Consider the following 25,720-nt stretch of genomic DNA (forward strand, 5'->3'; position numbering starts at 1 on the left):
CTGGGAAAACAGCATGTAGTTCAGCCTGCTAAGGTGATTTGTTTTTACCTTCTTTGATCAGATGGTAGCCTTCCAAATAGAATATTGTTTTTTCACTTTAGAACTGCCATCCATAAATTAAGCAGCTCCTTGTCAGTCAGTTGAGAACTGTTTGTAGGGCACTATCCCAGTGACAGTAGAATCCAGCAACTCCTCATACAGTTCCAGAGTCAGTCCTAGGGAAAATGAGACTCTCTGCTCATGAGTACCTCCTCTTTGCATTCACAGGTAGCATAATCATGTATAAGCCACTTCCATTTTATTATGGAGCTTTTCTGGGCATTGCCCTCCCTGTTAGAGTGTTTTCCCAATATCACTCAAGGCATCATGGGTATTTCAGGTTTCAGGATTTTCTTCCTCCATCCCTCCCACTTTCCAAGTCTCCAATGTCTATTTTATCACTTTCTGTGTCCATGTATACATATTATTTAGCTCCCACTTATACTTGAGAAGATGTGGCATTTGCCTTTCTGCTTCTGAGTTATTTCACTTAAGATAATGGCCTCCAGTTCCAACCACGTTTCTGCGAAAGACATGATTTCATTCCTTTTATGACTGAGTAGTATTTCATGATACACACACACACACATATTACCTTCACTTATTCTTCTTTTGATGCTTTTCCTATGTTTATGTAGATCTGAGTTTCTGACCTATATCATTTTCCTTCTCTCTAAATAACTTGTTTTTAACATTTCTTACAAAGAAATGTACTGGCAACAAATTTCTTCAACTTTCTTTGTCTGAGAGGCTTTCTTTCTTTTAATTTTTATTTTTGGGAGTACACAGATGTGTATATTTATGGGCTACATGTGATATTTTGGTACAGGCATACAATATGTAATAATCATATCAGAGTACATGGGGTAGCCATCACCTCAAGCATTTATTATACCCTTTTAGTTATTTTTAAATATACAATTAAATTACTTTTTACTATAGTCACCTTGTTGTGCTAGCAAATACTTGGTCTTATACATTCTTCCTAACTATTTCTTTGTACCCATTAATCATCCTCACTTCCTTCTACCTCCTACAACCCTTCCCAGTGTCCGGTAACCATCATTCTACCCTCTGTCTCCATGAGTTGAATTGTTTTAATTTTTGGCTCCCACAAATAAGGAAGAACATGTGAAGTTTGTCTTTCTGTGCCTGGCTTATTTCATTTAACATAATGACCTCGAGTTCCATACAAGTTGTTGAAAATGACAGGATCTCAATTCTTGTATATGGCCAAATAGTCCTCCATTGTGTATGTGTAGCACATTTTCTTTATCCATTCATCTGTTGATGGACACTTGGGTTGCTTCTGAATCTTGGCTATTGTGAAGTGTTGCAACAAACATGGGAGTGCACATATCTCTGATATACTGGCTTTCTCTTCCTTCTTTCCTTCTGTCCTGTCTTCCTTTTAGTGAAGGTGATTTTCTCTGGTGGTATGATTTAACTTACTTATTTTATTTTTTGTGTATCTGTTTTATGTTTTTTTTTTTTTTTTTTTACAGGACAAGATCTTATTTCCAAAAAAAAAAAAAAAAAATTGGCATGTGTCTGTCTAATTTTTTCTAATGATATTCAGTAAAATGTCAACCAGCACTTTGCCAAATGAATTATCTATTAGATAGCACTTCCCACATCTAGATTATAACTAGTAAATAAGTGATTCATTTATTAACCAGAACCCTGAAAACTATCTTCTAAATCTTTAAATAAAAGATATACTTTGTTCATCATAGTTTTTTTTTTTTTTTTAAGAGAAAGAGAGAGAGAGAATAGGAAGGAGGAAAAAGGAAGAGAAAGAGAGAAAGAGAATGGGGAGGAGGGAGAAGGAAAAGAAAGAGGGAGAGAGAATGGGAGTATTGCTTTCTTGCCCAGGCTAGAATGCAATTTAGTAATGGGTATTGAAAACCTCTTTTATACTGATAATTATACTTAATGATGTAGTCAGGAAGGAATAAGGGAAGAAGATAACAAACATACAGCCAACCAATATTTAATTTAAACCTATGAAATGCTATGCGATTACTGAGGAGTGATTTACTTCCAATTATATAGTCACCTTTGGAATAGGTGTGAGGTGGTAATGTATGTTTTGTGTATTTGAAGTGGAGAGTTCTATAAATGTTTATTAAGTTTACTTGTTCCGGGTCTGAGTTCAAGTTCTGAATATCCTTGTTAATTTTCTATCTCGTTGATCTATAGAATCGTTAGCTCTTCTTGTTGCATTGATCCTTTTGCCATTATGTAATGTCATTCCTCGCCTCTTTTGATCTTTGTTGCTTTAAAGTCTACTTTATCAGAGGCGAGAATTGCATCTCCTGCTTTTTGTTTATTAGTTTATTTTTACTCTCTGTTTGATTGGTAAATCTTCCTCCTTCTCTCTGAGTCTTTGTGTATTGTTGCATGTAAGATGGGCCCGGATGCAGCATACCGATGGGTTTTGGCTTTTTATCCAATTAAAATATATATAAGTTTAATACTGGCGTTTGATGCTAGCTGGCTGTTTTGTCCATTAGTTGATGTAAATTTTTTTATTGTGTTGAAGTTCTTTGCTTTTTGATGTATTTTTGGAAAGGCTAATATTGGTTGTTCCTTTATATGTATAGTGCTTCTTTCAGAAGCTCTTGTAAAGCAGGCCTGGTGGTGGTGAACTCTCTAAGTACTTGTTTGTTCGCAAAAGATTTAATTTTTCCTTCGCTCATAAAGCTTAGTTTGGCTGGATAGGAAATTCTGGGTTGAAAGTTCTTTTCTTTAAGGATGTTAAATATTGGTCCCCACTCTTTTCTGGCTTGTAGGGTTTCTGCTGAGAGATCTGCTGTAAGTCTGATAGGTTTCCCTTTATGGGTAACCTGACCTTTCTCTCTGGCTGCCCTTAGTATTTTCTCCTTCATTTCAACCCTAATAAATCTGGCGATTATGTGCCTTGGGGTTGGTCTTCTTGAAGAATGTCTTTGTGGTGTTCTCTGTATTACCTGGAGTTGAATATTACCCTGCCTTGCCAGGTTGGGGAAATTTTCCTGAATGATATCCTGAAGAGTATTTTCCAACTTGGATTCATTCTCTTCATCACATTCAGGTACACCTATCAAACGTAAATTAGGTCTTTTCACATAGTCCCATATTTCTTGGAGACTTTGCTCATTCCTTTTCATCCTTTTTTCTGCATTCTTGTCTTCTCGTTTCATTTCACTGAGCTGGTCCTCGACTTCAGATATCCTTCCTTCTGCTTGATCAATTCGACTGTTTAAACTTGTGCATGCTTCGCGAAGTTCTCGTGTTGTGTTTTTCAGCTCCATCAATTCACTTATATTCTTCTCTAAATTGTCCATTCTCGTTAACATTTCGTCAAACCTTTTTTCAAGGTTCTTAGTTTCTTTGCATTGGGTTAGAACAAGTTCTTTTAATTCACAGAAGTTTCTTATCACCCACGTTTTGAAACCTGCTTCTGTTATTGGAACACACGTGTAATCTATTAAGCCTTGTTCCGTTACTGATGAGGAATTGCAATCCCCTGTAGAGAGAGAGGCATTCTGATTTTGAGTATTCTCTACCTTTTTACGCTGGTTTCTTCCCTTCATTATATATTTGTCCGTCTGTCGTCTTTATAATTACCGACTTTCTAACTGGGTCTCTGACGTCCAACTTGTTGATTCCCTGCGCCGAAATCTGAGCAATCCACTGAGCCGGCCAAAACAGCGGTGTTAAGATTGATGGTGCTTTTCTGCCCGGAATCTCCGGACTCTGCACCAAGAACTGCCGTGCTAAGGCACCAGCAAAACCGCCACGCCGGCCACAAGAGTCGCCCTGGCGACCCGTGGAGCTCCTCCACTGGGAATCTCCTGGTCCGCAAGCAACTAATATTCGTCTGAAAGTGTGGCGTCCTCTCATTCTTTGCGCTTTCACTGGGAGGTACGTGCCCGAGCTGCTAATCCTGTTTTATGTTTTTTGATTTGAGGTTATGAGGCTTGCAAATAATATAACCCATTATTTTAATCTGATGACTTAACATTGCTTGCATAAAAAAATTAACTACTAACAAACAAACAAAAAAACTAATAAAAATTCTACAGTTTAACTTCTTCCCCTCACTTTTTAACTTTTTGTTGTTTCTATTTATATCTTATACTGTCTATGTCTTGAAAAATTGTTATATTTATTTTTGGTTGGTTCTTCTTTTAGTCTTTCTGTTTAAGGATAGTTTACACACTATACTTACAGTGCTAAATATTGTGGGGTTTTTTCTGTGTATCTAGTATTACTAGTGAGTTTTGTACCTTCAGATGATTTCTTGCTCATTAACATCCCTTCATTTCTGATTAAAGTACTTCCTTTAACATTTCTTTTAGGATGTCTGGTGTTGATGAAATCCCTCAACGTTTGTTTGTCTGGGAAAGCCTTTATTTCTCCTTCATGTTTGAAGGATATTTTTGCCAGATATACTATCCTAGTGTAAAAGTTTTTTCCTTCAACACTTTAAATAAGTCATGCCATTGTCTTCTGGACTGTAAGGTTTCCACTGAAAACTTTGCTGCCAGGCATATTGGAACTCCATTGTATGTTGTTTCTTTTCTGTTGCTTTTAGGATTATTTCTTTGTCCTGAACCTTTGAGAGTTTGATACTTAAATGTCTTCAGGTAGTCGTCTTTGGGTTAAATCTGCTTGGTGTTCTATAACCTTCTTGTACTTGGATATTGATATCTCTCTCTAGGTTTGGGAAGTTCTGTTATTATGCCTCGAAGAAACTTTCTACCCATGTCTCTTTCTCTACCTCTTCTTCAAAGCCAGTAACTCTTACATTTGCTCTTTTATTTTTTTTATTATTTATTTATATATTTTGAGATGGAGTCTCACTCTGTCACCAGGCTGGAGGGTAGTGAATGATCTTGGCTCACCTTCCGGTTTCCAGTGATTCTCTGGCCTCAGCCTCCCAAGTAGCTGGGACTACAGGTGTGCACCACCACGCCTAGCTAATTTTTGTATTTTTAGTAAAGATGGGGTTTCACTATGTTGGCCAGGATGGTCTCGATCTCTTGACCTTGTGATCTGCCCGCCTTGGCCTCCCAGAGTGCTGGAATTACAGGCGTGAGCCACCGTATCTAGCCCACATTTGCTCTTTTAAAACTGTCTTCTAGATCTTGTAGCCGTGCTTCATTTTTAAAATCTTTTTTTTTTCCCCTCACTGTGTATTTTCAAATAGTGTGTCTTCAAGCTCTCTGTTTCTTCTGCTAGATCAGTTCTGGTATTTAGAAACTCTGATATAGTCTTCAATTGCATTTTTCAACTCCAGAATTTCTGCTTGATTCTTATATCAGTTTCTTTGTTAAATTTATGTGATAGAGTTCTGAATTTCTTCTCTGTGTTATTTTGAATTTGAATTTCCTCAAAACAGCTATTTTGAATTCTCTATCTGGATGGTCACACATCTCCGTTTCTCCAGAACTGGTCCCTGGTGTCTTATTTAGTTCATTTGGTGACGTCATGTTTTCCTGGTTGGTTTTGGTGCTTGTTGATGTTCATCAGTATCTGGACATTGAATAGCTAGTATTATTCTAGTCTTTGCATTCTGGGCTTGTTTGTACCTGTCCTTCTTGGGAGGGCTTTCGTGGTATTCAAAAGTACTTGGGTGCTGTGATCTAAGCTGTATCTGCATTAGTGGACACCACAAGCCCAGTAATGCTATGGTTCTTGTAGACTCATAGAGGTACTACCTTGGTGATCTTGAGAAAGATCCAGAAGAATTCTCCAGATTACCAAGCAGAAACTGTTTCTCTCTCCCCGTCTCCTTCCCGTCTCCTCCCCTCTCCTCCCCTTTCCTCCCTTCCTCATCCTTCTCCCCTCCCCCTTCTCTCCCTCTCCCACTCCTGAGCTATCTGGCATTAGGGGTATGGTAATACAAGCACCCATGGCCATTACCACTAGGACTGCACTGGGTCAAACTTGAAGCCAACACAACCCTGGTTCTCACCCAAGGCCCACTGTAACCACTACCTGACTATCACCTGTGTTGTTGGCTCAAGACCTTAGGGCTCTGCAATCAGCAGGTGGTGAAACCAGCTAGGCCTGTGTCCTCTTCAGGGCAGCAAGTTCCCCTAGGCCCTAGGTGAGTCCAGAGAAGCTGTACAGAAGCCAGAGACTGGAGTCAAAAACCTTAGAAGTCTACCTCAGGTATTCTATTCTACTGTGGCTGAGCTGGCCATCAAACCATGAGACGCAGTCCTTCCTGCTTTTCCCTCCACCTTCCACAGGCCCATGTGGAATACTGCCAGGCTACCGCTGATGTTCACTTAAAGCCCAAGGGCTCTTCAGTCACCTTGTAGTAAATGTTGCCAGGCCTTATTTCACCCTTCAGAGCACTGGGCTCCCCTCTGGCCCAGGGCATTGGGGCCCCTAAGATCCCACTTGATGTTCTACCCGACTGTGGCTAAGTTGGTACCTAAGGCATAAGACAAAGTCCTCTTTATTTTTCCCTCTGCTTTTCCCAAGCAGAAGGAGTCTCTCACCATAGCCGCCATAGCTGGGAATGTGGTGGGTCTCACCTGAAGTCAGCACATCTCAGAGTCTCACCCAAGGCCCACAGTATACTCCTTGGGGTCACTGCTGATTATTCATGGCCCAAGGACTCTTCAGTCAACAGGTGATGGATCCTTCCAGGACTGGGTCCTTCCCTTCAAGGCAGTGGGTTCCCTTCTCTTCCAGGGTGTGCATCAAACTGTCATCTAGGAGCTAGAGCCTGGAATGGGGGTCTCATGCCTCTGCCCAGTGCCCTATCCTACTGTGGATGACCTGATATCCAAGATGCAAGGCAAAGTCCTCCTTACTCTTCCCTCTCTTCTTTTCAAGCAGAAGGAAGGTGCCTCCTTTGGAGCCACAAGCTATGCTACCCAGGGTTGGGGAGGGGTGGAACAAGCACCCCCTTAGCTACCCCAGTTGGTGTCTCAGTACGTTGTGCCCCCAAGTCCATTCGTTTTGAGCCCAGCTTAGCATCAGGACTTGCATTGCCTGTGGCCTAGACTGCCTTTCAAGTTTAGAGCCCCAGAGCACTTTAGTCCATGATGGTTAGGCTTACTGGAACTCAGATTCCCACCACTGGGATGAGAGATTCCACATTTGCTACAGCTGGTCCAAATGCTCCCTCTGTTAGCAGGAGTTGGCTGTGTTTATCCTAGTTTTCCTTCATGCTGTGACAGGGAAGCACTGAGTTCAATGCGAAGTCTGATAATCTCTGCACTCTGTCTCTCTCTCAAGTGCACAGATTTCTCTGCACCATGCAGCTGCTGGGGGATAGGGAAGAGGTGGCATTGGTGATTAAAGGCTGTCTTTCCTACCCTCTTCAGTTCCTCTTTCAAGAATATGAAGTTAAAACCAGGTATTGTGAGTGCTCACCTGATTTTTGGTTCTTATGAGAGTCCTTTTTTGTGTGTAGATAGTGGTTAAATTTGGTGTTCCTACAGTGGGGGAGGATGATGGGTGGGCGTTCTGTTCCATCATCTTGTTCCACTCTTGTGTCTGAGAGTCTTTCTTTTCCTTCACTTTTGAAGTATAATTTCATAAGGTACAGAATTCTGGGTTAGTGGAGTTTTCTCTCAACATTTAAATAATTTGCTTCAGTCTCTTCCTGTTTGTGTGGTTTCTGAGCAGAAGTGGAATGTAATTCTTATCTTTGTTCCTCTTTAAGGTATTTTTTTCCTCAGGCTTTTTTCAGAATTTTCTCTGTATATTTTATTTCCTCTAGTTTGAAAATAAAATGCCTAGATGTCAGTTTTTTTCTCATTTGTTCTGTTTGATACTCTGAGCTTCCTGAACCTTTGATTTGATATAGATGACATTAATTTGGGGAAAATTCTCAGTCATGTTATTTCAAGTATTTCTTCTGTTCCATTATCTATTCTTCTCCTTCTGGTATTCCCATTACACATATGTTATACCTTTTGTAATTGTCTCATAGTCCTTGGATATTCTGTTCTTTTTTTTAGTCTTTGTTCTCTTTGCTTTTCAATTTGGGAGGTTTCTGTTTATATAACCTCAAGCTCAGACTTTTTTTTCCCTCAGCTTTGTTCAATCTACTAATAAGCTCATCAAAGGTTTTCTCATTTCTGTTACAGTGTTTTTGATCACAAACATTCCTTTTTGGTTCTTAGGATTTCTATCTCTCTGATTACTTTGCTGATCTACTCTTGCCTGCTGTCTACTTTATCCACTAGAACCCTTTCAGTAATTATCCTAATCATGATCAATTATCATAGTTATCTGAAATTCCCAGTCTGATCATTCCAACATTCCTGCTATGTCAAGTTCTAATGCTTGCTCTGTCTCTTCAAATTGTATTTTCTGCCTTTCAGTGTGCCTTCTAATTTTTTCTTGAAAGCTGGACATGTGCCAGGTAAAAGGAACTACTATAAATAGGCCTTTAGTAATGCAGTGGTGAATTGTGGGGAGAGGGGAAGCATTATTTTATTTTATTATTTATTTATTTAAGAGATGGTGTTTCACTCTGTCACCCAGGCTGGAGTGCAGTGGTATGATCATGGCTCACTACAGCCTTGACCTCCCCAGGCCCAAGTAATCCACACACCTCAGCCTCCAGAGTAGCTGGAACTGCAGGCATGTGTAACCATACCTGGCTAATTTTTTAATTTGCTATAGAAATGGGGTCTCACTATGTTGCCCAGACTAGTCTCAAACTCCTGGATTCAAGCAATCCTCCCACCTTGGCCACCAGAATGCTAGGATTACAGGTATGAGCCACTGCACCTGGCTGGGAAGCATTCTTTAGTCCTATAATTAGATCTTGGTCTTTTAGTGGACTGTGAACTTCACAAATGCTTCTCAGGTGTTTTTCTCCACCATTAGGTGGGACAGGATGGCTAGAGTAGACTGAATGTGAGTATTTCCTTTCTCCCAGATAAGTTAGACTCTGGTATACCCCAGAAGGTCAGGCTGTGGTTAAGCAGTTTCTCTTGGGGGCAAGACTTGTTAAGAACAGAGTACTCTGGCATGTTTTAAAGTATTTTGTTTTCTCTGCCCCCTGCAAGATGCATAAAGAGATTTTGCTTCAATATTCACTGAATATCTAACCAAGCTCCTGGAGGCAAAACTCAAAATTGTGGAGGCCCCTCTATGACTGGGTTCTCCTGAGTCTTTTAACTCAGACTTGTCCACACTGAGCCTCCAGTGATTTGTCAGTTATGCTTCAGGTTTTCCTACTCTGGCATTGGTTCCCATGGTGGTTTCCACTTTTGAATCTCTGCTCTAGTAAGCTGTGACTCCCTATCTTTGCCTTTCTGTCTCTCTAATCTTTGTGGCAGCAGTTTTCCCTTTTTCCTCACCTCTCTTATAGGTCTAAGAAGAGTTAATGACTTTTCAGTGTGTTCAGCTTTTTACTTGTTAGGATAGAGTGGCAACTTCCAAGCTCCTTACATGCACAACTAGAAGCCAGAAGTTCTTTGTTAAATTAAAGAAGTTTGACAGAGGGGTCAAGAGACCTCGGTCTACTCTTTTCCTCATCTTTAAAATGATGTGTCTATACAAGATAAGTAGTTTTTTAAACTGCATTCCTCAGAACCCTGGAAATTTCGTGGCATTGCCTCAAGGACTTCCAGGAATGTGAAGCTCCAAACCTCCACCCACTCCTTGTTCAACAGCAGCTCAACTTTTATCTTTAATCTTTTCTTGTATATTAGACTTTTATACAATTTTATTTGAAATAGGGTTCTAGTTCCCCCTCTTCAAAAAAAGCTTATAAATCACAGAGATCACCACCTGCTTTCAAGTATTATGATCCTACAATGTAAAACCTTGTCAGTTCTTGAAATCTTTTGCTAAGAGTATATGAAGAAGTAGAAGAGAGAAAAAATATGAGGGCACTGGGAATGAGTAACTGTACCCTACCATGAGGAAGAAGATTGTTGAAATGATAGATTGAAGTCCTGAGTAAAAAACGTCACAATTTTGCATTTTCTTAGCTCAATTCTCAGGCACAAATAGTGTCCCTTTTTAGTTAGGTTTTATAGTAAAGATTTGCAACAGTTGGAAAATATTCTTTTCTTTATTTTTAGAATGAAAGAAATGGATCGACTTTTGACTTGCCTGAATAGAGGTAAATAGCTCCCTGGTTATATTCAGTCCTTCATCTTGCCTCTATTCTCTATTGAATTCTCCAAGTACACTGAGTACACTGACTTTAACCTTATGTTTGAGTTAAGCTTCATGCTTCTTATTAATGTTTGCTACAGGAGTCTATTTTGGTTTCTTCATTCACAAGCAGAGAAAAGTGTGTCATCATTAGCATTCATCTCCAAATGTGATTTCAGCTCTGTTTTAATTCCTATTTGTTTTAAGGACATCTCCTTCCCTCCCTCCCTCCCTCCCGTCCTCCCATCCTCCTGCTCTTTTTTTCTTCCTTTTGTCCTTCCCCTTCCCTCCCTCCTTCCCTTCTTTCCCTTCCTCCTTTCTCTCCCTCTTTGTTCCTCCTCCTTTCTTTTCTAGTAGCCACTTGATCCTAATCTAAGAAGTGAACAGGTGAAAAAGGATCAAGACAAATAAAAATACCCTGAACCCTACTGGTTTTCCATACCCTCTAAATCAAATTCAGATTGTATAGTCTCTTATTTTGAAGCTCACCACCCAAGTCTGTACCATCTCCCTTATCTACTAATAATTTTCCCTGTCCACTTTATTCAAGCTAATCTCCTAACTGTATCACATTTCTTTTTCCAACTACATGCCTTCTTACATGGCATCCCTTTTAACAGATCTCCCATTTTTACTGTCCATGTACCTCTTTCCTTATGTCCAAAACATACCAAAAAGTTCATATCTTAGAAATTCTATCCTGCTTATTCCAGTATTTCAATTTTATACCTCAAATGCCTGTCAACAGGGTGTTAAACATAGCAAAGTGGTTTAGAAACCAAACCACTTCTTTTCAAAAGAGAAAAACTTTGCTGGATGGCATTCTTATTTCTCAGAAGGACATGGAGTATGTAATAAATGCTTTCTGATAATGATAGCACGTTCTGTTTCTGTCCTGAGCTTGCTGGCTCAGTAAATATTATGCCAGCGTATTGATAGTCTTCCAATTCTCAGTCTCTAGTTCAGTCTTTTAAACAATTGTTTCTATTCTTTATTTCCTCACATGTAAATCATATCTTTCCACCTCAGGTGGTGAGTGATTGCACTAATTAAAATTATAAATCTCTCCAAAGACATGTTTGTTCCCCAGAGTTTGAATTAACAACTTCTTGGAACTTGGTAATGCTTTTTGTCATTTTAATTACTTTTGGTGTACACCCACACACATAAACACAAAAAAGAACTTTCTAAATTCGAACTCCTGTGAGACTGTTCTTAAAGCAGGATTAAAGAACTTTGCTAGAGTATAAGATAAAACTCTCAGTATCAAATTTTCCTGTTTGATGCAGCCTTTGTGAAACTTTCTCAGCCTTATGGTGAAGAAGCCTTCAGTTTGGAGTCAAGAGCTAATGAAGCTCAGTGGTTTCGAAAAATGGGTAAGAGGAAATTCTGTGGCTATGGGAAACATTGTAGGGTGGTGGAATCAGACAGATGTGATTTCAAAATCTGGATCTTTCATTTGTAACTGTGGGTACAGTGATAACTTAATCTGTTTTATTACTTCTAAAATGGAAATAATTGTATATACTTCATGTAGTTATTAAGGGTTTTAAATGAAACAGCATATGTACTTGGTATCATAGTAGATTCTCAATGGACATTAATTGTCTTTTCTATAGGAATGAGTCTAAGATTAAACTAATGAACAAATTCTAACTACAGGTCCCCAAGGTTGTACTTCTAAACTTGGTTTGAAATGCTTAATTTATTTCTAAATGTGATTGACCAAAACTAAACTATATACAACAATATGGATGAATCACATAATGTTGAGCAAAAGAAGCCAGACATTGAAGAATACATATTGCATGGTTCATTTTATTTATAATTTTTAAAACAGGCAAAACTAATATATGGTGTTAGAAGTCAGGATAGTGGTTATCCTAGAAAAGGAGTTGGACTTGAAAGTTGTAGGAGCTTCAGGGATTCTGGTAATGTTCAAGATCTTTCTTGATCTGGGTGCCAGATGCATGAATATTTCCACTTTGTGAAAATTCAGTAAGCTGTACAATTATTAGTTGTGTAATATACTTTATAACGGCTCTATTTCAATAAAAATGATTTTAAAACTTGTGGAGGCGGCTAGGCACAGTGGTTCACGCCTGTGGTCCCAGCACTTTGGGAGGCCGAGGCGGGCGGATCATGAGGTCAGGAGTTCGAGACCAGCCTGGCTAATACGGTGAAATCCCATCTTTACTAAAAATACAAAAATTAACCAGGCATGGTGACGTACACCTGTAGTCCCAGCTACTCAGGAGGCTGAGGCAGAAGAATTGCTTAAACCCGGGAGGCAGGGGTTGCAGTGAGCTGAGATCATGCCACTGCACTCCAACCTGTGCGACAGAGTGAGACTCCGTCTCAGAAAAAAAAAAAAATGAGCAAAAAAAACTTGTGGAGGCTGTTACTACAGTAACAAGTAAGCATGAGCAATTAAGCAGCAGTGCCACAAAGTAGGCTGATTCTACATGAACCTTTCCCTGCTTTATGAGGTTTAATAGGGCTTTAATCCTAGGAGAAAGGGAGTGAATGCAGCAATCTGACTTCTAAGAAACAAATAATGAAAAATAACAGACATCTAAAATATAGACAAGTTGGGTGACTTTACTCTTTTGAAGGTTTGAAAAGGTATTTTTTTACTGCATTTTAATTTTGATTTTCCAAGGGGAAGATGATGCTGACTGTTACCTGATGAGGGCTTCTACTGCTCTTTGGAAGATATGAATCTTTCCAGTAATTTTTCTCAACTCTTGATTCTAGTGTACCTTGTTCTTTGCTGAATTTTTACTTTAACCACTGCGAGTTGGTGAGCTCTATCCATGTTTATCTTCATTTTTAGATAGATTCATGTCAACTAAGGTTTTGTTTTTGGTTTTGGTTTTGTTTTTTTGAGACAGTCTTGCTGCCCAGACTGGAGTGCAGTGGTGCCATCATAGTTCATTGTAACCTCAAATTCCTGGTGTCAAGCGATCCTCCCACTTCAGTCTCCTGAGTAGCTGGAGCTATAGGTGTGTGCCACCACACCTGGCTAGTTTTGTTTTGTTTCTTAATTTTTTTGTATAGATGGAGTCTTGCTCTGTTGCCCAGGCTGGTCCTGAACTCCTGGCCTCAAACAATCCTCCTGCCTTGGCCTCCCAAAGTTCTGGAATTATAGGAATGAGACACCAAGCCTGGCCTCAACTAAGAATTCTTATTGTATGTCCTCAATTTAAAAAAATTCACCAGTACCTCTCTTGGTCATTGATCTAGTATTGAAGATTAGAATTGATAAGATTCTCTAAATTTACCTGGAAAAATTTTCTTTACAAACCTAAAGTTAATTTTTTAAACCTTGAATAACCCCTTACTAGTATGTTAGTATCAAAGGTATAAATAGCAGAAATTATAGTGGTACAGACTAAATGGTAGATTTTCATATTATTACATTATTTCATGTCAATTTCCAGCTTGGAACTTGGCTGTGCAATCTTACAAAGTTCCAGTGATAATGAGAGAGTTTTTCATGCTTTCTTATAAGGTAAGTTTCTTTTAATAAGTATCTCATGTATGGACCACAACAAGGCTATAACCACTATGGCTGTAGTTAAGGGCTAAATATAGACTGGGATTGTCTCTTAATCTAGGAACTTTTAATATATATGTAAGCAGAAATGACCTAAGAATTTGTTTATATAGAGAGAGGGGGTGTGTGTGTATGCATGTGTGTGTATACACACATGCATACACACACATATATGCACACACCCTCTATATAAACACAATATGTGTGTGTGTACACACACACACACATACACATATATGTGTATATATATATATACAAATTATGTTATATAGGGTATAACATAAGAATGTGGGGCATATCTCTCTATACCAAAATATCAGAAACACCCATAAGGGAGCCTAAAGTTCTACATTTAAGATTTATTTCTTTGCCTTTGAAGGGATTTCAGTCTCCCAAAGTCCTATATTAAAATGTAAATATCTACAGGAAGGGGAATACTCTTAAGTAGTTGTTAATTACCAACATATTATGAAGACTTATGGGAATAAGTCTACAAGAATATAGAATAAGTATCTGGGGACAGCAGGGGCTGAAAAAGGAGATAAGAAGCTTAAGCCTCCTTTATAACTTTACTAGAGCACGTTCTGTGTGTAGTGATTTGTGAGTTTGTTATTTAATTCTAAGCATTTTTAAATAGTCGTTGGCCTCCAACGTAGAGGTTAAATGCCAGAAAGAGTACCAAGTATTGATAGGGGAATAAAAGAAGAAGGGCTAAAGAATAGTCTTCATACACATTCAGTACACAGTATGATATGTTGAGATCAATTAAATGTTAAGAATTTTAGAGCTAGAAAGAACTATAAAGATTATCTACCACAACTCCTTCATCTCACATAATAGTAATCTGAGACCTAAAGAGATTGGGTGTCTTAAAATGCTATTAATTTAATAACAATGATGATTATGATCACTGAATGTTTGGGGAAATTAAGAAACAGTCTTTGCAAGTTTAGACATAACTGCCATTTTAATTAAGTGAAATAAATTGGTTTTAGTTTTGGTATTTGTGATGGGACTTGTAGGACTGGCATGTAAGAATCCAAATGGCCTAGAGTTTTATTGTAGTAGCTGGGAGTTTTTCCTAAAACTACGTAAGGTTAATGATGAGGTCATGCCTAATGCCTGTCAAGATCTGACAATGCCTCTTTCAACCATGACAATATATGTACTAATTTTGGCTCTATTCAATACAAAGGGGGAAATCTACTTGCCAGGGGAAAAATCGCTTAGAAATTGCAACATAAACCAAGAAGTAAATCACTAGATAGAAATACAAGGGCAAATGATACTACTTGTCACTGGAAAAGATAGGAAAACTGTGAAGAAATGAAGCTTTTTATCTCTAGGAAGGTACTAAAAACAATGGAAAGAAATATAAAATTAAAAGCATAAATCAACATTATAGTTTATATCATTTATGTGGTGACATGTGCTTTTCCAGCTGAATTTTCTCATTCAGACAGGAAGTTGCTGATTTTCATTCTGATTGTTTGTGTTCACCTGGCAGAATTCTCACTATTCATTGATGTTCTGGTTCCTTCTTATCAGATGTCCCAGCTTTGTCCTTCTGATAAAGTAATTCTGATTGCACAGAAAACATGTTTACTTATGGCAGTTGCAGTTGATCTAGAGCAAGGGAAAAAAGCTTCAACAACTTTTGAACAGGTAATGTGCAACCTTCAAAGAAAAGACAAGAATTCAGTGTGCTATTTGATATGTTTGCCTTCCCTGATGCAGTTCTTTTTTGATTCTCTTTAGAGAATCCTTTTCTCCACTCCAGCAGCATCTTGATTTCAAAAGTTTGTAATGGCTAATTCCTTCCTAAGCAAAGGTTACTTTTGGTGTGGCCTCTTCTTTTAAGAAGATTAGGTATCTCCTCTTTTAAAATTCCCCTTCCTGAATTGCTTGAATCAGGGAGGCAGACGTTGCAGTGAGATGAGATCACACCACTGCACTCCAGCCTGGGTGACAGAGTGAGACTCCGTCTCAAAATAAAAATAAAAATAAATAAGTTTTTAAAAATTCGCCTTCCTATGGACCACTCTTTCCAAAAACGTTTTTAAATATTCTTTATCTTCATTGTCTGCCTGTGATTATATATGGGTGTGGACCCACTTTTGTCTCTTTTCACATCTTCTAAGGAAGAACTCATCTATTTCCATAGCTTTGATAGCCATCTGAAATTATTACTTATTTTGTTTCTCTTCTCTCGATTGCATTTGCTTTCTTTGTCCCACATCCTTAAATATCTCATTAACTTAATTTCTACAAGACAGAATTCCTTACATTTGCCTGAATTTCCCTATCAGGTTGTTAAATGTTACCCCTTTTAGAAGCTATCCAGATCACAGTCTCAAGCACTAGATTATTGATTTGCTTTTAGCTGTTTACCTTTCTTCTTTCAATCTAAGAAAATTGTCTCCAAATCAGACCAGTAGCATTTTTGTATGATTTTTAAGATCTAGGTCTCTCTGTTGGGTTATCTTACCTGGACAAAGAAAACTTCCTAATCTCCCATACTTATCAGCTTCTCTCCTCTCCAAGTGATATAAACCCCTTGCTGTTTATTTTCTTCCCCCTATTAATCTCTTCTTTCATATTGTTCTTTGGATCTGGAACAAATTCTCACCAGATCTCTGCCAACTATTTTGCTTCTTTTCTCTTCCATTGTTGAGTTCAGCTCAAAAAACATTTGAGCACCAGACACCTTTCTAGGTACTGGGGATACAGAGATAAAGAAGCCAAAGTTCTTGTGTCTGAGGAGTAAAGGAGACTCTCTTTTAGGAAGTATTTTTATTTTAAAAGAAGGTGAGAAAAGACTCTACCTGCCCCAGAGCAAAACAAACAAACAAAAATTATATTTAACAGGCAAGGGTAAATGTAATTTAATTCTCAATAGGGATTTTTGCTTTACTAAAAAATAATAATAACATTTTATTTTTTATATAGTACTTTTTAATTTCTAAAAGTTTTTCATTTTTGCTTGGTAATCCTGAGTTTGTTTAATTTTTTTATCTCAGTGAATGGAGATAAAATTGATGTGACAGAAATTTCACAAACTCTTAAGTACAGTCATTATTTTGTTTGTTTCTAACTACCGTTCTTTTTTATTCTGTGTTCTTTCTTATGTACACCTCTGTGTTTCCTAAGAAGTCTCTAAACTAGTAACCGTTCTGTAATCTTGTTTGCTTTCGAAAGGATGTCTGTTTAGATAATTGAAGATGCACTTCTGCCTTTTATCATCTAAGTGATGAATCAGACCGTGGTACTCTGTCTCTCTAAAGAATACTTGATTTCTGTTGTATACATCTGCTCCCTGTTCTCTAAACCCTCATAAATGGGAATATTTCCAAATAAGTAGTTGATGAAGGAATATAGATGGACTGCACAGTTTAATCAACATTGCCTCTACCCTTCTGAGTATGAGTTAGGGGAAAGTGAGGGATAGGTAAAAACAGAGTAATTGTAATTTGTCAAGGAACCACATCTTTTTCCTAGAGCAGGAGTGGGTAAACTATTGCCAACTGGCCAAATCAGGCCCCTAGCCTGATTTTATACAGCCTGAGTGCTAAGAATGGTTTTTACATTTGTAAAGGGTTGCAGTTGAAAATAAATAAAAATATGTAAAAGAGAGTGTATATGGCTAGAAAAGCCTAAAATATTTACTGTCTGGCCTTCTATACAAAAAGTATTGTTTTTTAACAGACTTATTGAGGCATAATTCACATAACTTACAATTCACTCATTTACAATTTATTGGTTTTTAGAGTATTCTCAGAATTGTGCAACTATTGATACAATCTAATTTTAGAACATTTTTATCACCCTAAAAAGAAACCCTTTACCCATTTGGCAGTCACTTCTCATAGCCTGCCACCAGCACTAAGCAACCATTTACTTTCTGTCTCTATAGATTTGCTTATTCTGGATATTTCATATAAATGTTATCATACAGTCTGTCGTCTTTTCTGACTAGCTCCTTTTATAAATGCCTAAATAATGTTTTCAAGGTTCTTTGTGTTGTAGCATGTATCAGTGTTTCATTTCTTTTTATGGCTGAATAATATTCCATTGTATAAATATATCACATTTTAAAAATCCATTGATGGACATTTGGGTTGCTTCCAGTTTTCGGCTATTATGAATAATGCTGTGATGAACATTGATATACAAATTTTTGCATGGACATATGTTTTCATTTCTTTCAATATGAAATATACCTAGGCGTGGTATTGCTGGGTACCACTCCTCTCTATGGTAACTCTATATGTCATCATTTGAGGAATGCTGGAGTTTTTCAAAGCATCTGTACCATTTTCCATTCCCACCACAAATGAGGATTCTAATTTCTCCACCTCCTTGCCACCACTTGTTGTTATATCTTTTTAATTGTAGCCGTCCTAGTGAGTATAAATTGATAACTCATTGTGGTTTTGATGTGCATTTCCATGATGACTAATGATGTTGAGAATCTTTTCATGTGCTTATTGGTCATTTGTATATCTTGTTTGGAAAATATCTATTGAAGTCTTTTTGAATTTATTTATTTATTTAGAGACAGAGTCTTGCTCTGTCACCAAGGCTGGAGTTCAGTGGCACAATCTTGGCTCACTGCAACCTCTGCCTCCCAGATTCAAGCGATTCTCCTGCCTACATCTCCCAAGTAGCTGGGACTACAGGCACACGCCACTGTGTCCAGATAATTTTTGTACTTTTGTAGAGATAGGGTTTTGCCATGTTGGCCAGGTTGGTCTCGAACTCCTGACCTCAAGTGATCCGCCCACCTCAGCCTCCCAAAGCGCTTCATGCTCATTTTTAATTAGCCTATTTGTCTTTTTACTGTTGAGTTGTAATAACTCTTTATATATTTTTTATAGTATACTCTTATCAAATACATGATTTACAATTATTTTCTCCTATTCTGTGGTTTGTCTTTTCCATTTCTTGCTAGTGCCCTTTGAAATACATTTTTAATTTTGATGATATTCATTTTATTTTGTTATATCTAAGACCATTTCCTAATCCAAAGTCATGAAGGTTTACCTCAGTGTTTTGTTCTAAGAGTTTTATATTTTCAGCTTTTACATGTAGGTCTGTAATGAGTTAATTTTTGTGTATGGTGTGAGATAGGGGTCTGACTTTATTGTTTTGGATTTGACTGTTCATTTGTCCCAGTACGATTTGTTGGAGACTGTTTTTTTTCCCATTGAATTATCTTGGCACCATTGTTGGAAATCACTTGACCATAAATGAGAAGGTTGATTCTCAATTCTATTCCATTGACATCTATGTCTATCCTTAGGGCAATACCACATTGCTTTGATAATTAAGTAGTAAGCTTTATGTAGTAAGTTTTGAAATTTTGAAATACAAAGGTGTTAGTCCTCCCTCTTTGTTCTTCTTTTTAAAGGTTGTTTTGGCTATTCTAGGTCCCTGGAATTTCCATTAAGACCAACTTGTTGATTTCTGCAAAAAAGCTGCTGTGATTTTGATAGGGGTTGCATTGAAACTGTAGATCAGTTTAGGGAGAATATTAAAGCCTCTGATTCATGAACATGGAATATCTTTCCATTTATTTAGGTCTTTAACTTCTTTCAACAATGTTTTGTAGTTTTCAGATTATAAATTTTACACTACTTTTTGTAGTCTATTCAGATTTTGTGTTTCCTCTTGAGTCCGTTTTAGTAGTTTATCTTTCTGGAAATTTATCCATGACATCTAAGTGATCTAATTTGTTGGTTTACAGTTGTTCATAGTATTCCCTTATAATCCTCTTTATTTTTGTAAGGTCAGTAGTGATACCTCCTAATTTTAGTTATTTGTGTCTTCTCTCTTTTTGTTCTTAGTCAGTATAGACAAAAGTTTACCAATTTTGTTGTTCTTTTCAAGAACCAACTTTTGGTTTCATTTTTTCTATTGCATTTCTAGTCTCTGTTTCATTAATTCCCACTCAAATATTCCTTCTGCTTGCTTAAGGTTCAGTTTGCTTTTGTTTTTACAGTTTCTTAAGGTAAAACTTGGGGTTACTGATTTGAGATATTTCTTTTTTTAAATATAAACTTTTGTAGCTATAAATTTCCCTTTAAGAACTGCATCCCATAAATTTTGGTATTTTTTTTTTTCATTCATCTCAAAGTGTTTTCTAATTTTCATTGTGTTTTCTTATTTGACTCATTTATTTAGGAACCTGTTGTTTAATTTTTACATATTTGTGAATTTCCCAAATTGTTTTCTCTTGCTGATTTTTAATTTTATTCCACTGTGGTCAGAGTACATACTTTGTGACTTCAGTTATTTTACATTTATTTGAAGTTTGTGTTATGGCCTAGCATGTGAGCTATCCTGGAGAAAGTGCCATGCATGTGTGCTTGAGAAGAATGTACATTCTACTTGGGTTAGTGATATGTTTTATGGCTATTAGGTCTAATAGGTTGATAGTGTTGGTCAAGTGTTCTATATCCTTGATGGTTTCCTGCCTACTTATTCTATTCATTACTTAAAGTGAGCTATTGATGTTTCCAACTAATAAAAGTTGAATTATCTATTTCTTCAATTCTATCCATTTTTGCTTGATATTTTTGGGGCACTGTTGTTAGGTGCATATATGTTTATAATTGCTGTATATTCCCAATGGATTGGCTCTTTTTACATCATAAAATATTCCTCTTTGTCCCTAGTAAATTTTTTGTTTTAGAGTCTATTCTTGTCTTATATTAGTAGTGTTACTCTAACGTTCTTATGATCAATTTTTCCATAACATAACTTTTTCCATCCTTTCACAATCAATCTATTTATTTATCTTTGATCCTAATATGTTTCTCTTCTAGACCATCTTTGTTTCAATATGATCATCTTTGCCTTTTATTGGATTGTTTAATGCAGTCACATTTAATATTATTTTTATGGTTGAATTTACTTCTGCCACTTTACTTCTTGGTTTCTATACGTCTCATGTATTTTTTATTCCCGATTTTCTCTTTTACCCCTTTCTTTTGCATTAAGTGAATGTTTTCTAATGTAACATTTTTATTCTTTTAATGATTTTTACACAGTATTTGAGTTATTTTCTTAGTGGTCACTGTAGGGCTTACAATATAGATCTTAACTTATCAGAATTGGCATCAGATTATAAACCCAATTTCAGTGAGATATAGAAATGCTATTCCTATTAGCTCTGTTCTCTCTTCTATTTATGCTATTTTGTTATGAATATTACATCTATATATGCTCCAAACACAATAATACATCTTATAGTATCACTTTGTAGAATTTTGTGTTTTTTAAAGAAACTCAGAGAAGAGGCCAGGCATGGTGGCTCACACCTATAATCCTAACACTTTGGGAGGCCAAGGTGGGCAGATCACTTGAGGTCAGAAGTTCAAAACTAGCCTGGCCAACATGGTGAAACCCTGTCTCTACTAAAAATACAAAAACAATTAGCTGGGCATAGTGGCAGGTGCCTACAATCCCAGCTACTTGGGAGGCTAAGGCAGGAGAATCACTTGAACCCAGAGGTGGAGGTTGCAGTGAGCCAAGATCGTGCCACTGCACTCCAGCCTGGGTAACAGAGTGAGACTTCGTCTCAAAAAGAAAAATAGAAAGAAACTTAGAGAAGAAAGTATGTATCATGGTTTCTTATATTAACCATCTTACTTACCTTTTATGCTTCTCCTCGTTTTTTCCTGTAGATTAGAGTTACCATATGGTCTCTGGATTAGTCTATTTTCACACTGCTATGAAGAAATACCTGAGACTGGGTAATTTATAAAGGAAAGAGGTTTAATTGACTCATAGTTCCACATGGCTGGGGAGACCTCAGGAAACTTAGAATCATGGTGGAAGGCACCTCTTCACAGGGTGGCAGGAGAGAGAAAGAAAGCTGAGTGAAGTGGGACGCCCATTACAAAACTATCAGATCTTGTGAGAACTTACTATCATGAGAATAGCATGGGGGAAACTGCCCCCATGATTCAGTTACCTCCCACTGGGTCCCTTCCATCACATGTGGGGATTATGGGAACTACAATTCAAGATGAGATTCAGGTGGGGACACAGCCAAACCATATCAGTCTCATTTTCTTCAAAACAGCTTTCTTCCAACCTACCTCTTGTGCTATTATTGTCAAATAGATTTCATTTCTGTGTCAGAGGCCCAACAATACAAATACGTATTCACGTGTGTGTGTGTGTATAGTTTTTTAAGAAGAAGAAATGTGTACTTTATTAATATTATCTTTTATAATTATGTAATTAATGTTACCAGTGCTCTTTGTTTTTCATCCGTATTCAAATTACTGTCTGGCATTACTTGCTTTTCAACCTGAAAGACTGTTTCTTAGCAACAAATTCTCTCAGCTCTTGTTTATCCAGGGATATCTTTATTTCACCTTCTCTGGATAATAGTTTTGGTAGATACTAGATTGTTAGTAGACTATTATTTTTCTCTGATCACTTTGAATATGTTGTCCCACTGCCTTCTGGCCTTTATTATTTTTAATGAGAAGTCAGCTATTAATTTTAATCACCCTTATATATGGCAAGTCATGTGTCTCTTGCTACTTTCAAATTTTTCTTTGTCTTTTACCAGTTTGTAATGTATCTGGGTTGGATATCTTTCTTGATCCTGCCTAGAGTTTTGGGGGCTTCTTGAATGTGTAGATTATTGTTTTTCATCAAAATTAGGGGGTTTTCAGCCGTTCATTTAAAATATTTTTTTCTCTTTTTCTCTCCTATTCTTTTGGTAATCCCATTATGGGTATGTTGGTTAGTGAGCCTAATGGTGTCCCATGTCTTACTGAGGCTTCGTTTATTTTTCTTCTTTTTCATTTTGCTCTCATATTTCATAATCTCTACTGATCTATCTTCATTTTTGCTGATTGCTTCTTCTCCTAAGTCAAACCTAATGTTGATGCCCTCTAATGAGTTTTTAAATTTCAGTTATTGTCATTTTCAACTCCAGAATTTCCATCTAATTTTTATAATTTTTATCCCTTTGTTGAGATTCATTTTTGATGAACATTTTTGTCATACCTTCCATAAGTGTGGTTTCAGTTATTTGAACATGCTTGAAATAGCTTATTTGAATTCTGTGTCTATTAAGTTTAACATCTGGGCCTTTTCAAAGTCAGTGTTTTTTACCTGCTTTTTTCCTATGTAGAGGTCACACTTTCCTGTCTTTTTGCATATCTTGTAATTTTCTGTTGAAAACTGGACATTTTAGATAATATATTGTATCTTTGGGTACTGATTTCCCCATGGGGTTTGTGGATGTTAATTTTTGCTTCTTTATTTGTTTAGTGAATTAGCTATAGGGAAATAGTGAAGTCTATTTTCCCCATAGTACATAGACTCTGATGTCACTCCTTGGAAGGCACTGTCTTTGCCTGTGAATTCATGCTTACACCTCCCTCTGGTAATGGATGACAGTGATTTTAGGAGGATTCTTTATTACTCTTTTCCTCATCTGACCTCTTAAGCTTCTAGATGGCCTTCTTCTATTGGTAGCACATCCAGCTGTTAGTCTTGACTAATTGCTAGGTGATTACTCTGTGTGTGTGTGTGTGTGTGTGTGTGTGTGTGTGTGTGTGTGTGTGTGAGAGAGAGAGAGAGAGAGAGAGAGAGAGAGAGAGAGAGAGAAAATGCTCTTGTGCATAAATTGCCCTACAGCCTGTTCCAATTAAAATAAGTCCCCTTTGAAGGAATAGGTATCTTCTTAGCTGTCTCTTCACATACTTCTGTCTATAAACTTCTAGTTGGTCTATTATTTTCTTCTTAATATCATTGAACTACCAATCTCCTCTTAATTGCTCACTACCAAAATCTCCATGATTTTTTACAGTGTCCTTAGACTTGAACTTTCCCAGGCTCTATTCCAATTAAAGTCATTTCCTTTCCTACTGGGCAGAAACAGAACCACTGTTTTGGAGCTAGGGGCACGGACAATGACCCATTTCTGTCAGTGACAATCCAGTTGTATGAGTGGAAGACTGGGCAAGTGTTGTAGTCCCTGATATTCTTGGCTTTCTGCTCCTAGCATGGACACTCTATCCTATAAGCAGCTGAGATGAGAGCAGTTGAGACCCACTATCCTGAACTTGCAATGCCTAGGATAGAGCTTTGCCTTACAAATAGGAGCTGGGTAGAGAAAGAGAGCTCTAGGCATCTGAGCTATGCTTGTTTACAATAGAGCTTCTACAATACAGACCTGGGGCAATGAGAAGTGTGCCAGCAGTCTGGCCCTCCAGAGAATCCCTAGCCCAGAAACTGGAGGTAGAGAAAGTCCCATCTTCTTGGCCACACCCACCTAAAGTAGTGCTTACATCACACCGAGCTGGTGGATGGTGAGTGAATCATGGCTTAAGTGTCACAGGCTCTTACTGTTCTTACTAACAGGTAGTAGATTTCCTGGAATAAATGTTTCTTCATTTTCTCTATACCCTCAGGGTAATTTCCTGAGCCTTTACATGATTATGTTTTCTAATTTTCACTAGTTATGGTGATTGTTTTGCTGAGGAGAGGACCCTTGGAGCTCCTCACACAACCATTCTAGAAATGTTTCTCTTCTGTTCTAGATTGTTAAAGAAATTGATAATGCTCAAAATTTTCTATTTAATCCTCATTTTTCTGGGACAATAAGGAAAGGTGCAAATACAGGCTAATATTTCTATATAAACTCCAAAATGTTCAGTTTAAACTATCATTTTTCTATGATTTTATTTTTACCTGTTTTTAATTAAAATAATATGAGATTATATTAATTTGCTTACAGTTCTTTTTTGTTGAGACTAATTATTTTGTTGCATTGTCGCCAAACAGACCATGTTCCTGAACCGTGCACTTGAGGAGATCCATAAATGCAAGGAGATCTGGAATTTGCTGAAACAAACAGGTACAGTGGGAACTGGAAGTTTGGTAACACAGTTTGAAAGGAACTTAGAATCTGAATAAACAAGTCTTTCGTCACCAGAAATTTGTGCCACTGCAGTACTTGATAACCAGTCAAATGTTTTTTGTTGTTGTTTTTCTGAGACCGGGTCTCACTGTGTCACCCAGGCTGGAGTGCAGTGACATCATCTTGGCTCACTGCAACCTCTGCCTCCTGGGTTCAAGCAATTCCCCACCCCAGCCTCCCGAGTAGCTGAGAATACAGGCATTCACCACAACACCTGGCTAAATTTTTGTATTTTTTGATAGAGATAGGGTTTCACCATATTGGCCAGGTTGGTTTCAAACTCCTGACCTCAAGTGATCTGCCCACCTCAGCCTCCCAAAGGATTAGAGGTGTGAGCTACCACCCCTGGCCCAGATGATTCTTGAAGAACTGATTTTTTCCCACTCTATCAGTATTGACTCCGTAACACACTATTTAGAATAAGAATATTTTTTACTTTGCTATATATGAAAGTATAGCATTAAATATTTTATTATTGTTCAACATAATATTATTAATCTTAGATCACTAAATATAATGTCTAATTTAATCAAGCTTTAAGTTTAACTGAATGTAGGCTAGTCTTCCAAATCACAATCAAGATATCAGATACTGCAAATATTTTGTTATAAAATTATCTAAATAGGCCGGGTACAGTGTCTTATGCCTGTAATCCCAGCACTTTGGGAGGCCGAGGCAGGCAGATTACCTGAGGTCAGGAGTTCGAAACCAGCCTGACCAACATGGAAAAACCCTGTCTCTACTGAAAATACAAAATTAACCAGGCATGGTGTCGCATGCCTGTAATCACAGCTACTCAGGAGGCTGAGGCAGGAGAATCACTTGAACCCCGGAGGTGGAGGTTGCAGTGACCTGAGATGTTGCCATTGCACTCCAGCCTGGGCAACAAGAGCGAAACTCTGTCTCAAAAAAAATAAATAAATAAAAATAAAATAATCTAAAATCTAAATAGTAGTAAGCCTTTGGAAGTTATATAATATCTTGATACTGTTTCCTCATTAAATGTGGTATTGGCTTTTAGGTTTAGACTGAAGCTTTTA

General features: G+C 37.4%; 1 protein-coding gene across 1 annotated transcript in view; it reads left to right on the plus strand.

Moving 5' to 3' along the window:
- The window catches only part of LOC105732804 (testis-expressed protein 11), a 210,374-nt gene that overhangs the window by 124,355 nt on the left and 60,299 nt on the right, over positions 1–25,720 (plus strand). Inside the window, exons 12-16 of the mRNA XM_012475041.2 lie at positions 10,095–10,135; positions 11,460–11,546; positions 13,614–13,684; positions 15,278–15,394; positions 24,545–24,617. Coding sequence (XP_012330464.2) covers positions 10,095–10,135; positions 11,460–11,546; positions 13,614–13,684; positions 15,278–15,394; positions 24,545–24,617 — 389 coding nt within the window. The remainder of the gene's footprint in view (positions 1–10,094; positions 10,136–11,459; positions 11,547–13,613; positions 13,685–15,277; positions 15,395–24,544; positions 24,618–25,720) is intronic.

The sequence above is a fragment of the Aotus nancymaae genome, unplaced genomic scaffold (genome assembly GCF_030222135.1).
Source record: "Aotus nancymaae isolate 86718 unplaced genomic scaffold, 86718_ANA_hifiasm-v0.15.2.pri h1tg000081l, whole genome shotgun sequence".
In the NCBI taxonomy this organism is placed as follows: Eukaryota; Metazoa; Chordata; class Mammalia; order Primates; family Aotidae; genus Aotus; species Aotus nancymaae.